A 14,474-nucleotide genomic window follows, 5' to 3' on the forward strand; every position below is an offset into this window, starting at 1 on the left:
ACAAAACAGGAAAAAATATACAGTGGAAAAAAGACAGTCTCTTCAATAAATGGCGCTGGGAAAACTGGACAGCTATATGTAGAAGCATGAAACTCAACCATTCTCTTACACTGTACACAAAGATAAACTCAAAATGGATAAAGGACCTCACTGTGAGACAGGAATCCATCAGAATCCTAGAGGAGAACATAGGCAGTAACCTCTTCGATATCAGCCACAGCAACTTCTTTCAAGATATGTCTCCAAAAGCAAAGAAAACAAAAGTGAAAATGAACTTTTGGGTCTTCATCAAGATCAAAAGCTTCTGCACAGAGAGGAAACAGTTAATAAAACAAAGAGGCAACCCACGGAATGGGAGAAGATATTTGCAAATGACAGTACAGACAAAAGGTTGATATCTAGGATCTATAAAGATCTCCTGAAACTCAACACAAACAAAACAGACAATCATATCAAAAAATGGGCAGAAGATATGAACAGACACTTCTCCAATTAAGACATACAAATGGCTATCAGACACATGAAAAAATGTTCATCATCACTAGCCATCAGGGAAATTCAAATTAAAACCACATTGAGATATCACCTTACACCAGTTAGAATGGCCAAAATTAGGAAAACAGGAAATAACCTGTGTTGGAGTGGATGTGGAGAAAGGGGAACCCTGTTACACTGTTGGTGGGAATGCAAGTTGGTGCAGCCACTTTGGAGAACAGTATGGAGATTCCTCAAGAAATTAAAAATAGAGCTTCCCTATGACCCTGCAATTGCACTACTGGGTATTTACCCCAAAGATACAGATGTAGTGAAAAGAAGAGCCATCTGTACCCCAATGTTTATAGCAACAATGGTCACGGTCGCCAAACTGTGGAAAGAACCAAGATGCCCTTCAATGGACGAATGGATAAGGAAGATGTGGTCCATATACACTATGGACTATTGTGCCTCCATCAGAAAGGATGAATACCCAACTTTTGTTGCAACATGGATGGGACTAGAAGAAATTATGCTGAGTGAAATAAGTCAAGCAGAGAGATTCAATTATCATATGGTTTTACTTATTTGAGGAGCATAACAAATAACATGGAGGAAAAGGGGAGATGGAGAGGAGAAGGGAGTTGAGGGAAGTTGGAAGGGGAAGTGAACCATGAGAGACTATGGACTCTGAAAATTTTGAAGGGGTGGGGGGTGGGAGGTTGGGGGGACCAGGTTGTGGGTATTAGAGAGTGCACGGATTGCATGGAGCACTGGGTGTGGTGCAGAAACAATGAATACTGTTACACTGAAAAGAAATAAAAAATTTTTAAAAAAAGGAGGAAAAAAAATGTTTCTCTTGCTTAAGCCTCCCAGTTGGTGGTCTTATCAAACAAATGCTCCTTCCCTCCTGCAGAAACCAGGAGGTGAGGACCCTATCTCCTTTGATGTTCATAGTTGAAAAAGATTGCTGTTAGTGCCTTGAGAAAGATAGTCATGGGCTATAAGGCTTATAAGAGGAGAAAGAATTTACAATTATAATTTTTTAAAAAAGTGTTCTAGTGGCTCATGTGTGGTTCAGTCTTGGTGATGCTAAGCATCTGACTCCTGATAGCAGCTCAGGACTTGATCTCAGGGTCATGAATTCAAGCCCTGTTTTGGACTCCCTGGTGGGCATGGGGCCTACTTAAAAGGCAAAAAAAGAAAAAATAAAAATAAATAAAATGTTCTAAGAAAAGGGAGGTCAGGAACATGGAGCCAGGAAGAAGATTGTTTTAAGTTTAGTCCAGCTAAAACTAGAACATTAAGGTGGTCTTGGTCATGGCCACCATTGGACTGAGAGCTTAAAGTACAGACGGTGGCAACCTCACAGTCACACGCATAAGGAGGTGGAGGTTTTGTTCAGGTTTTCTATTTCTTCCTGTTTCAGTTTTGGTAGTTTATACATCTCTAGGAATGCATCCATTTCTTCCAGATTGCCTTATTTATATAGTTGCTCATAATACGCTCTTACAATTGTTTGTATTTCTGTCCATTGCTGTGAATGGGGTGTTGAAGTCCCCTACTATTATTGTATATTATCAATGAGTTTCTTTAATTTTGTTATTAAGTGGTTTATATAATTGGCTGCTGTTATGTTAGGGCATAAATATTTATAATTCACAGGTCTTATTGTGCGACAGACCATTGAAGTATGATATGGTATCCTTCTTTGTCTCTCTCTCTCTTTTTAAGATTTTATTTATTTGCCAGAGAGCCTGAGAGATAGAGAGAGAAAGAGGACACAAGCAGGCTCCCTGCAAGGACCCCAATGTGGGACTTGATTCCAGGGCCCCAAGATCATGACCAAGCTGAAGGTAGATGCTTAACTGACTGAGCCAAGGCATCCCTTTCCTCATCCCTTGTTACAGTCTTTGGTTCAGAATCTAATTTGTCTGTTATAAGGATTGCTATCCCAGATTTCTTTTGATGTCCATTATCATAAGTGGTTCTCCACCCTCTCACTTTCAATCTGTAGGTGTCTTTGTTGTAAAATCGGTCTCTTGTAGACAGCATATCGATGGTTTTTGATACCCTGTGTCTTTTGTTTGGGACCATTTAGCCCATTTATATTCAGAGTAGCTATGGAAAGATACAATTTTGGTGCCATTATATTACCTGTAAAGTCCCTGTTTCTGTAGATTGTCTACCTTCCCTTCTGGTCTATGTTACTTTTGGGCTCTCTCTGTGCTTTAAGGATACCTTTTAATATTTCTTGCAGGGCTGGTTTAGTGGTCTCAAAATCTCTTATTTTCTCTTTGTCCTGGAAGATTTTTATCTCTTCATTATTTTTGTTTTAAGATTTTATTTATTTGACAGACAGAGATCACAAGTAGGCAGAGAGAAAGAGGGGGAAGCAGGCTTCCCACCAAGCAGACAGCCTGATGCGGGGCTTGATCCAAGGACCCCGAGATCATGACCTGAGCAGAAGGCAGAGGCTTAACCCACTGAACCACCCATGCTCCCCATCTCCTTCTATTTTGAATGATGGCCTTCCTGGGTATAGTATTCTTGGCTGTATATTTTTCTCATTTATTACCCTGAATATTTCATGCCTGTCCATTCTGGCCTACCAGGTCTCTGTGGCTAGGTCTGCTATCAGTCTAATGTTTCTACCCTTGTAGGTTAGGAACCTCTTGTCCTGAGCTGCTTTCAGAATTTTCTGTTGGTCTCTGAGATTTGCAAGTTTCAGTATTAAATGTCAAGGTGTTGATGTATTTTTATTGATTTTGAGGGGTATTCTCTGTGCCTCCTGGACTTGAATGGCTGTTTCCTTCCCCATGTTAGGGAAGTCCTCCACCATAATTTCCTCCAATATACCTTCTGCCTCTCTCCCTCTCTTCCCTCTTCTTCTGGAATCCCAGTTATTCTAATATGATTTTGCTTTATGACATCACTTACCTCTCGAGTTCTCCCCTCATGATGCAGTAGTTGTTTATCTCTTTCTCAGCTTCCTTATTCTCCATCATTTTGTCTTCTACATCACTAAGTCTCTTCTTTCACATTTATCCTTGCAGTTAGAGCCTACATTTTTGGTTACTCCTCATTAATAGCCTTTTTTATTCCAACAGAATTAGATTTTAGTTCTTTTATTTCTTCAGAAAGGGATTCTCTAGTGTCTTCTCTGCCTTTTTCAAGCCCAGCTAGTATCCTTATAATCATTACTCTGAACTCTAGTTCTGACATCTTACTTATATCCACGCTGATTTCATTTATACTCCTACCAACATGTAGGAGAACTCCTGTTATTCCATTTCCAGTGCACCCCTTGCCATAGATATCTTTAAAATTTTGTCAGTTTGATACCTGTATAAGGTAAGCCCCTTGTTCTTCATGTTATCTTGATTGCTTGGAATGTGTTCAATGATTCTGTAGGCTTATTAACTGTCAAAATAAATAAATAAAATCTTTAACAAAGAGGGGATGCCTGGGTGTCTCAGTGAATTAAGTGTCTGTTTTTGGCTCAGGTCACAGTCCCAGGGCCCTGGGATTGAGACACTCATTGGCTCCCTGCTAAGTGGGGAGCCTGCTTTGCTCTCTGCCCTTCCACTGACTTGTGCTCACTCTCTCTTTCAAAAATAAATAAAATCTTTACACTCTATGACTTGCTCTAAGCATTTGCACAAATCTTAGGAGAATAACTTATTTATTTTATTGAGCTCTTTGTATATTCTGGATATGGATCTTTTGTTCATGAGGGAACAAATTAACTTTTAGAAGCAGATCTGTTTTTGCTCTAAAGACTCACTGTACACTGAAGGAGGATTACAGGAAAGTCAGTGTAGTACATAGGAGATTTGGGGTCATCAGAAAGATTCTCAATTCCTTCTTTCCCAGAATATTTGTTTACTTCTGGCCTGTCAGGATCATGTTTGAGACTGACCGATAACTGCTTGAAAGTGGATTTTTGAGTGATCCTTAAAGTCTTTATTTCCACAAGAAATTTAGCAGAATCACCACTTATATGTACCCCATACAGTGGAAGAAGAGCAAAATTCCATGAATTTTTATGGGATATAAAACAAATTCCAGGGGTGCCTGGGTGGCTCAGCTGGTTAAGTGTCTGCCTTCAGCTCAGGTCATGATCCCAGGGTCCTGGGATCAAGCCTCCTGCTAGTCTCCCTGCCCTGAGGTGAGCCTGCTTGTCCCTCTGCCTCTGCCCTCCCTTCCTAACTCAGGCAGAATCGCACGTGCTCTCTCACTAAAGCAAATGGATAAAAATCTAGTAAAAAAAAAAAAAACAAAAAAAACCCAGGGTACCTGGGTAGCTCAGCCAGTTAAGTATCTGTCTTCAGGTCAGTACCCCAGGATTCTGGAATGGAGCCCCACAACTGGCTCCCTGCTCAGTGGGGAGTCTTCTTCTCCCTCTGCCCCTCCCCCTGTTTGTGATCTCTCTTTCCCTCAGTCTCTCTCTCTCAAATAAATAAAATCTTTGAAAAACTAATTAATAATCAAGAAAACAAATTAGAAATTAATTTATTTTTTATAATAGAGATATATTTAGTTATATGTACATCGTCATAATTTACTGTAGAAATCTATTTAGGTATACGTACATGGTCATAACTTACTGTAGAAATCAGTCACAAATATAATGTTATTCCATTTAAAAGTCAATGAGGTTGTTCCTCAGGACACAGAAAAAAATCCCTGAAGTTCCATAGCTTCAAACAATATCTTTTTCATTCTATAGCTTCAAACAATATTCAAACAATAGACGGGGTCTATCCCTGTCCTCGTGGCAGTGGCTGTGACCTGTACTGACTGTCGGCAAGGACATGATCCTCTTACAGAGAAGGATCCGATATTGCAGAACCAAAGGACAAGATGGAAAATGTTCCCTTTGTTGAGATTCCTTAGTCAAGTATCTAAAATTTAAGTGCAGGAATTCCATCACTTAGCACCGGAGGAAACGGCATAGAATATGCCAGTGGAAAGTGCTGAATAGGAGAGGCACGAAATGCAAGAAGGGACATGGGAGGTTCTATGTCCTGCACCAGGTCATTGGACTGAAGTCTCTGGAATTGTAAACTTAGAAGTGCTGTTGGTCTAATGATGAATAGCAGCTCATCCAAAGGCAGCTGGCCCAGAAGCAGAGTCTCTCAGCTAATCCTCACTCTCAGGGGCTTCTTGGTAGCCTTGGCAGCCTGAGAAAAGAACAGGTATTTGTCTCTGTGGCTGAGGAAATCCTGGGTCCCCTGTCCTGGGGCTGCCCTTCACCAGCACACCCCACCTCAGGGCCCAGCCTCACCCAGGGGCATGCATTTCCCCACAGCCATGAACTTAGCCCTGGGCCCATCACTTTTATAAGCCTCCTCCCTCTTGAACCAAATCAAGGAGTCAGCCCCAGACCCTGTTACCAATGGTCTTGGCTCAGTAACAAAGTGAGTAAGAAACCAATGTGCTCATATGACTCAGGATCCCATGCTATCTCTTATGGCAGATCCTAAAGGACCTGCTGGGGGATGTGACAGAAGTGCACTGTCAAGTGCACTTGACACTTCTAACCTTGGGGAACCCTGTGGGCAAAGATCCTTCTTTTCCCTTCCCTTCCCAGCCTCCTGCAGTCAGCACACAGAGCTCTTCGTCTGATGATCCTGCCCCCATCCCATCCATTCCTGGTCCGGCTCAGCTGGGAGCTCACAGGGGAGCTCAGTTAGCCCATCCCCCAGGTCAGCTCTGCTCAAAGCTGGGGCTGCTCAGGGGCTCAGGATCTGAGGTCTGCAGGAAGCTGGCTGCCAGGGATGGCACCAGCCTCAGCCAGGGTTCCCACTGCTGCACAGAGAACTGACCTCCTTCTAGTTCCATCATGCAGGGTCTCTACTGCCCACATGCTGCCTCACGCGACCCAAGCCACATTCTGGGGGAACACGGCACTACTGTCCAGCCCTTTGAGGTGTCTGCAGAGGACTTCGCACTCCCTCTACCTGGGATAAGACATCGGCCCTTTGTCCTTGTAACTGCCAGGAAGGAGTCCCCTTCTCCTTGAGATGTCCCATGGAGCCGCCATGCTGCTCTCACTCAAAGGGGAGTACGGACGGTCCATGCTGTATGTCCCCGCTGTCCCCACACCACCCACGCAGGGCCCTAATTGACTCTCTCCAATGAAGAACCCGGTCAGAGCCAGCCTGACTTCCCTCAATCCCTTTAGCACCAACAGGCCTTAAGTTGTGGTGTGGGCCCCTCCTCTTTCCCAGAGGCCTTAACAGTGAGTGAGGCCATATCAGACCTCAGAGCCAAGCCTGTACAAGTAGTTGCCAACATGTGAAATGAGATCTCATTCATCTAGTCCCACTGCCTTCTGAAAAGGTTCAGGCAGTGGGCAGGGGTGAGGCTGGGAATTCACCCTTCCCTGTGCTCACACCAGGCTATCTGCCTCTCCCTTCCCTCTCAATCTGCTCTCACTACCTGTCCTTCTAAAGAAGTTCCTTGCAGGTGTTGATTTTTGATGACAGCAAATTATAATGACGACGACAATGGCGATGACAATGGCGATGACGACAATGGCAACGACTTCAGGGTTCACAATGACCATCCTGATGTTCCTGGTCGGGGCCGAGTCTTGCCACGTGGTTGGTGCCACTGAAATGAAAATGCAAGGATCAGAGCCCCCGTCTCTGGACTCCAAACTGAGGGAGGGTTCGTCAGCTCCTGCTGGCCCAGGTCCACCCTACCAGGCAGATGGTGTCTGTCTGTCTATCACTGTCCTTGTGGCGGCTGCTGCGACCGGTCTTGATGTCAGGAGGGAGGAGGAGATGCGCCCTGTCCCCAAGGGGCTCCTCCAGCCAAAAGGGGAAGCAGGGTTTGCAATGTAAGCAGTCGCTCCTGCTATGACAGACAGGAGGTGATGCGACAGGATGGTGACAGCGACTGTCCAGGTGACAATGAAGGATTTCCAGCAATACACCGGGTGGCATGGAAAAGACAATGATTCTCAGAAAAGGGAACAGTAAGAACACCATCTCTGGAAAAGACTGATGCTCCCCTGTTTGGGGCAGCAAGAAATCTAAGAAATACCCAAGCACAAAGGTATGTGCAGCGAGGAAAAAATTCCAGGAGGTAAGAAGGGAAAGGAAGGATGCTAGAACATTCCTGTGGCCATTATTCTGCCAGGAACATTTGCCATGGATGGATGAATATCTCTGTCTCCCTCAGACACACACAGACACACACACACAGACACACATAGATACACACATACACACCACCCACACTGTGGGGTAGGTCGAGGTCATTTCAAGAGAACCAGCACTCCATCCAGTCTTCTGAGTTACCTGTGGTCTCCTGCGTTTCATCCCAGCGCTCCCACACGTGCTGGAGCCAGCTCTTACAGTCTCCGTTTGCGGTCCCGATGAGGAGCTTGGTCAGCTCTCTGTCATTGTCCAACGTGCCCTTGAACCATTGGCCTCCAGGAGGAACCACTGTCCACTTCCTGTTCTCCGGGTCAAAGAGGCAGGTGAACTGCTCATTGAAGGCGAACCGCCAGGATCCTCTGGTGTGTCCGTCGGCCCCACGCTCACACATGAGCCTGCCCTGCAGGGTGAGAGAATCTGCCCCCGCCCCCACCAGCAGAAACAGGTCAGCCTCTGATCTTGACCAATCCTTTGCCCCACCCGTTGCACACTCCTCAGCTCCCCTTCCACACTCCTGGTCCTGCTCTGGCCTCCTTGTCTGTCTGGGCTGCTGGGCCGCATGCATGGGACCCACTTCAAAGTTTTACATGAACACCATACCTCCCTGGCCCTGCCAAAGCATTCTCCTTCTGCCCTGGGCCTTCAGACTCACTGCTTTTAGTGAAAATTTCTGTTTTGATGTCCAGCAGTTTCTTTCTGAGCTCTTCCTCCAGGTCTTTCAGAGGTTCCCTCTGTGTCCCCCAAAATGCTGTGTCCTTCAGCTTCATCCCCAGAGGACCAACAGGTTTGACCTCCTTGCTCCCGCAGTCATAGAAAAGAAACTTGTTTCCGTTGACCTGGCCTTGAATCTCACACCATGATGGTCCAGGCCTGGGCTGAGATGTGATGGAGAAATTGTAGGAAAGCGAGAGAGCAGCTGCGAAGGGAAAACACAGGTGGAGGTTGGGGCTGGAAGAGAAAAAGCAGCAGGCACCCCGCTGCCACCCAGGTGACAGCAGTGGCATCCCTGAAGGGCTGCGCCTGCAGAGCAAGGACTGTCCCTGCACAGCCCCTCCCCCCAGTAGTAGAGGCTGCTGCTCTTCCCCTGTTGGGATAGGATCAGGATGCCTCTGTCTGGCAGGAGGCCACATAGCCATTGAAATGTCCCCTGTGTCTATCAGGCTGATACCCAGCACCTCAGCCTTTCATAGAACAGACATTGCAGGAAATGCCAAACATGAAACTAAAACATGTCCTCCAACTGTGCTCATGGAGAGGTCTGGAGAACTCTTTACACCAAAGTCATAAAGACTGCACTGGGAGAAGGGCACCAGCATTGTCAAGAAGGTCGGTGATGTCTGATTGGCTGAAGGAGGTGGTGTTGCAGAAATAGCGCCCAGTAGTAATAGGGTGAAAACTTGCAAAGTAAGAGATCTGAGATACAGTGTTCAACTGTCCGAAGCAGGGAGGCGGCAAAGACTGAAATGATCCTAAGGCTGCAATGCCAGCCAGGCCTGCCCCACAGAAAGCTCTCCATCCCTTGGGCTCACAGAACAAAGTGATCCTAGAGGCAAATTAGCCAGATGGCCAAACCAGACGCTGCTGGATTTGAACAATGAAAACATCGTCCCCAGTATGAACAAGGAGGAGCCTGAAAGCAAACACCCAAGAGAGAGTCTGGATTCTCTGCCTGGGTTCCAGACCCAAGCCCCTTCTCAGAGCTGGAACCCTGTAGTAGAAGCACAAGGCTGCTTCCAAGCAGGAGGGACCCTTCAGGTCAACAGCACGTGCCGTGCTTCCTGCTGGCCTTCTGCAAAGGGTCATGTGGTCATTCGCAGGGGTGGGTAGACACGGGAGCAGAGACCATGCAGACATTGTCAGTGGACCTAGTGTGTGAGTTGACATCATCCTCAGGGATCCTAGTGTCATCAGGGCCCTGTCATTGAAATGGTGCGGGGCAGCTGGTATTGCAGATGATGAGAAGTCACCTGCCCCAGGTCCTGTTCACAGTGACACCATTGGCTCAGGTACCCGTGTAGTGGTCCTTTCCCATTCCCCACACTTGTTACAGGAGTGAAAACTGTTTGTAGTTGAATTACCTGTGGATTGGGGGCTGGGTGGCAGGGACATTCAAGTCCAATATTCTCACACTGTCTACTCTTTTCTCCAAGCACAATGTTAAAACTGTGCCCTACCCTGGATGAAATGAGAGTTGAGCATCAACGCTAAAACCTCTGTAAGGACACAGGGGTGTGAGCCCTATCCTATTTTCATTGAAATGCGGACCTGGTGCAAAGATTCTCTGTATATATTAATATTGCATACGTCTGTGTTGTAATTGCTCAAGTCTGTGTCCTTCGCAGGGGAGCAGCCAGAGACAATATGTGGATGATGTGTGGCTGGACCTGCTCCTTGGGCCACACCACCCTGTGACACAGTTACTGTAGGAAAATGTTCTTCCATGCCCTCTGTCACATCCTAACATTGGAATGTTAGGTAGTGACACCACCCTGTGATGAACGGAGGGAATGACAGTTGAGTTACGGGAAATCACAGCCCCTAAGGGGCAGGTGTAGTCCTGGGGTATCAGAGCTGCCTACCCTGAGCTGGGTGGTGCTGGGATGTGGCTGGTGAAGGAGCGCCTAGAGCTGCATAAGCCATAGCTGGGAAGTGTAATGGTGGACAGCAGTGGGGTTGGTGACTCGTGGAGAAGTTGCGTCAGTGGCAGAGTCGTGGAGTTGTGCCCGGTCCAGGCCCTGTGCGATCGCCCTGTCCTGCCCACAGTCCGTAGCTCGGGGGCTCGGGCTCCGGCTCCCCGAGGGGGTAGGCAGGGGCTGGGGGCGACAGCTGACTCCCTGCGGCGGCCTCTCCCTCTCCCCGCCCTGCTCCGCGCGCCTAGAGCCTGGCAGTCCGTGGTCGCCCAGGTCCCCTCTTTTCCGTCCCACAGGGCGACGCAGTCCCGACGGATTCCGCGGAGCGGGACAGGAGCCCGCGGCGGGGACTTGGTGGAGTCGGTGGAGGAAGAGGAGAAGGCGGCCCCAGCCAGCGACAGGCTCCCAACGCCCCGGGACTCACCTGTCTCTCCTCCGCCCGGCGTCTCGCCCACGACCAACTCGGCTGGCGCCGCCTTCATCTCGCGCACGAGAAACAGTAGCAGAAACAGGAGCTGCAAACACCACGTGAACTTGGTGGCTCCCGTGGGCTCCGCGGCGACCCCGAGCCGGCGGCGGCTTCTGAACGAACCCGCGGGCCGGGAGCCGGGGCGCGCTTCCTGTGGCCGGGCCCGGGGTTCGCAGGAGTTCACGTCTGTTTCACACGGGTGGGACTGCATCTCGGCAGGTCCAGGAGAAGCTTCGCAATGTTTCTTCCAATCTTCTTCTTTTTATATTTGAGAGAGAGAGAGAGAGGAGAGGGCGCGGGAGCCTGGAGCTGGCGGCCGCGGAGGAGAGGCTCGCGGACTTCCCCGGCGGAGCCCCGGGGCGGAGCCCCAGGCGGGTCGGTGGCTGCTCCCGTGCTCCCAAGCTCCGCGAGCTTCCCAGGAGGGGTTCAGAAGGGAGTGGAGGAGTGATTTACCTGTGCTGGAGTGCTCTGGGTGCTGGGGGTGCTCTGGGTGCTGGAGGCGGGGCGAAGGTGGTACTCAGGCGGGCTCAACCCCAGAATTCCGCTTCTGGGCGCAGCCAAAGACAGACGCGTAATTGACAGAGCAGCCCAGGCCTCCTTGAGTCTTTGAAACCTGAGAGGAAGGTTCTCAGTGCCGTCCTTCTAGTTAATAAGCAGTCTTCCTGCTGAGCGCACTGGACCTTTGGCCCCCGAGGAGGACAAATGGCATTAAATTTTAAAATAATTTTTAAAAATGGTAAATATGGTCAAACCACATAAAATTTACATCTGGGTCATTTTGGGTGACGTTAGTTTTAAACATCTCAACAATTAACGTTGTTTCTACAATAAACCTAGTGTACCCTGATTGTTAGGCCTTTTATTTTTTATATTTCTGCCCCGCCCCCTTCAGGGTGTCTTTTGAAAACAATGTGTGCACTGGATTATTTTTCAATCTAACCTAAGAATTTCAGGTTTTAATTGGAGAGTTTACAGTTTACCTTTATTGTGATTACTAGTATAGTAGGAATTATCTCAGCCATCATCTTTTTCATTTACTATGCTTTTAAAAAAAAAATTCCCTCTCCCTGTCTGCATTCCTTTCACTGTATGGAGTTTTCTTCTGCTAATTTAAACATCATTCAATTTTTCTTCTCATAATCATTGCCCTTAACCTTTGATTCACACTAATGTCTATTTACATTTATTTATCATTGCTTTTGGTCATTCCCAAAACATTATTTAGGATGTTTTCATCTCTCTTGTGTGCTTCCTCCCACCCCATTTTCCTGATATTACCCTGATTTTTACTTCTCAATTATTGTTATACTTCTTTTCTGCGATAGAAACGCCCCTCATCCTTCACCCTTTTTAAAAAAGGCAACAGTAATCGGTAACAAACTACCAATTTAAAAATTGTTTTTTTAACAAAACTTTCGCTATCTTGAATAAGTGAAAATTTTAGCGAAATTGGTTACTCATTCTCCTTCTTTCTCTTGTTCCATCTCCTCGATGTGTTTCTCTTACTCTTGGATTACTTTATCCAAAAGCTATTTTCAAGTTGGGTCTTTCTGGGAAAACTATTCTTTAGGTTTTATATTTTCAAAAATATTTTTAGGGCTGCCTGGGTGGCTCAGTTGGCTAAGCAACTGCCTTGGGCTCAGGTCATGATCCCAGAGTCCCGGGATCGAGTCCCACATCAGGCTCCCAGCTCCAGTGGGAGTCTGCTTCTCCCTCTGACCTTCTCTCCTCTCATTCTCTCTCTCACTCTCTAAGAAAAAAAAAAAGAGAGAGAGAGAGAGAGAAAATATTTTTAATACACAGTGATATTCATAATTCTGGAGATTTCCCCCAAGTGGTCACTCAGTCAAACATGAACTTAGGTACTGCTATGAAGGGGCCCTACAAATGTAATTAACATGGCAACTCAGTTGACTTTAAGACAGGGAGATTATTCTAGATCATCTCAGGGGCCCAGAGAATCCCATGAGCCCTTCAAAATGAAGACTTGCTCAAACTGGAGGCAAGAGAGGTGTGGCAGAAGGAGAGGCAGAGAGCTCTGGCGCCCTGCTGCTGGCCTTGAGATGAAGTGGGCCATATGCAAGATGGAGGCCCCTACAGGAGTTAAGGAGGGCCCCCAGCTGGCAATCAGCAAGGAACTGGGGCTCTCACTCCAGAAACTCCAAGAAACTGGATTTCCTTAGCAATCTGAATGAGCAGATTCCTCCCAGTTTGTCTGGATAAGAGCCCAGCTGGCCGATGCCTTGTCATTGGCTTTGGAAGCCCAGAGCAGGAAACTGAGTCAGTGCAGACATCTCATTTACATAGCTGTGACACAAGAAGTAGGTGTTGATTTAAGTAGCTAATTTTGTGATGATGTGTTATGGCTGCAATAAAATCTAATACATACACTCTCCTCCTTGAATGAGAATTTGACAGCATATAAAATTCTAGGCCCAAAGCTCTTTCCCACCAACACTTGTGAGGGAAGACTCCTTGGGCCTCCTGCAACCAGGATGGCTGTTGGGAAGATTGCTGTTGATCTATTTCCTTCTTACCTTCCTAGTTCCTCAGGGTTCATTTGCGGGCGGGAGCCAGAAGGCTGCTCCTTTGTCATCTCTGTGTGCTTGATCTTGTACTACACTAGGGTGACAGACATAGTTTCATGGAGTTGGATGAAGACTTTCAACACTTTTCCAAGTACTAGACAGATAGATGTGCTTACGGGGATGATAAGTTCACTGGTTTTCTTTTGTTGAGGTTCCACTAGGCTTCCTTCACTCCACCTTTTAAAAGAATCAGGTTTGTTGAGATATAATTCACGGAAAATGTTCTCCTTCTTTTTGAAGGCATGAGTGTCAAGTCCCTTATCTTTAGAAGTGTAGGAGAAGCATATGGGCATCTGGCCATATTCTAATGTACATTCTCAGGCTCTGGACGTAAAAGCAGAAGAATGCTATTCCTCCAGCTACCCCTGCTAAGCAACCCATAAATTCTACAGAGAATCCTATTTCCAAGCAGTGCTACCTTCAGGTGTGCAGAGGAGAAAAGAAATGAGTGATTTTTTTTTTTTTTCAGTGACCACACTTTAGCTCTGAGACAAAGTGAGTGTTGGAGTAAGAGTACACCATTTTCACTCACAATCATCTTCCTATCCTATAAATTGTATGAAATCAGCCACATAATGCTAGACTTATTGTAAGTATGATAGATAATAAAGTATCCCATCCCCATTAGTCACTGGAAACACTTCTGTTAGTTCTGGGCTTTGAGAACTGAATAGCCACATTGGAAACAACAGCATCTGGAGAAACTGAACTCAACTGCCTGAATTAGGTGTGACCCTAGATCACACCTATGTGTGATCACATATGTGTAGGGCTCTAACAGAAGTTGGATGAACAGGATAAACTGCTCTAGCTTACATTTTATTTATTTATTTATTCGTGGACCATCGATTTATCTACTTTTGGTTTCCTTTTACAGAGGAATTCAAGATATGTGGGTCTGTTGGTAAGCATGCTCTGTGTCAAACTAGAAAATGTACTATGAGAAGTCACGTTTCTAAAAGTTGTGAAAAGGATTTATAAATCTGCTAATTGGCTAGGAATGCTAGGAGAAGAGACAGTCCACCACTATTTATTTCTTAATTTTCATTAGAAATTTAGGTTTCTAAGGGTTAAGAATTATAACATAGAAGCTAAATGAATAATTTTAAATAGGTTAAAATATATTTAAAAAGCCTACCTA

The 14,474-nt window shown here is 46.3% G+C and overlaps 1 protein-coding gene across 2 annotated transcripts; it reads right to left on the reverse strand.

Moving 5' to 3' along the window:
* Nucleotides 1–5,028: 5,028 nt before the first annotated feature.
* LOC132018389 (UL16-binding protein 2-like) lies at nucleotides 5,029–11,337 on the reverse strand. Of its 2 annotated transcripts, XM_059401252.1 has the most exons (6): nucleotides 11,199–11,337; nucleotides 10,701–11,003; nucleotides 8,299–8,562; nucleotides 7,788–8,063; nucleotides 6,922–7,095; nucleotides 5,029–5,660 (listed from the first exon to the last, which is right to left on the reverse strand). In XM_059401252.1, the coding sequence occupies exons 2-6, from the start codon at nucleotides 10,954–10,956 to the stop codon at nucleotides 5,620–5,622; spliced, it is 1,011 nt and encodes a 336-aa protein (XP_059257235.1). In that variant the 5' UTR covers nucleotides 10,957–11,003; nucleotides 11,199–11,337; the 3' UTR covers nucleotides 5,029–5,619. The 2 variants fall into 2 exon arrangements, with proteins under 2 accessions (XP_059257235.1, XP_059257234.1); XM_059401251.1 differs by having other exon boundaries at nucleotides 10,701–11,337.
* Nucleotides 11,338–14,474: the final 3,137 nt, after the last annotated feature.

The sequence above is a fragment of the Mustela nigripes genome, chromosome 5 (assembly GCF_022355385.1).
Source record: "Mustela nigripes isolate SB6536 chromosome 5, MUSNIG.SB6536, whole genome shotgun sequence".
NCBI classification, from domain to species: Eukaryota; Metazoa; Chordata; class Mammalia; order Carnivora; family Mustelidae; genus Mustela; species Mustela nigripes.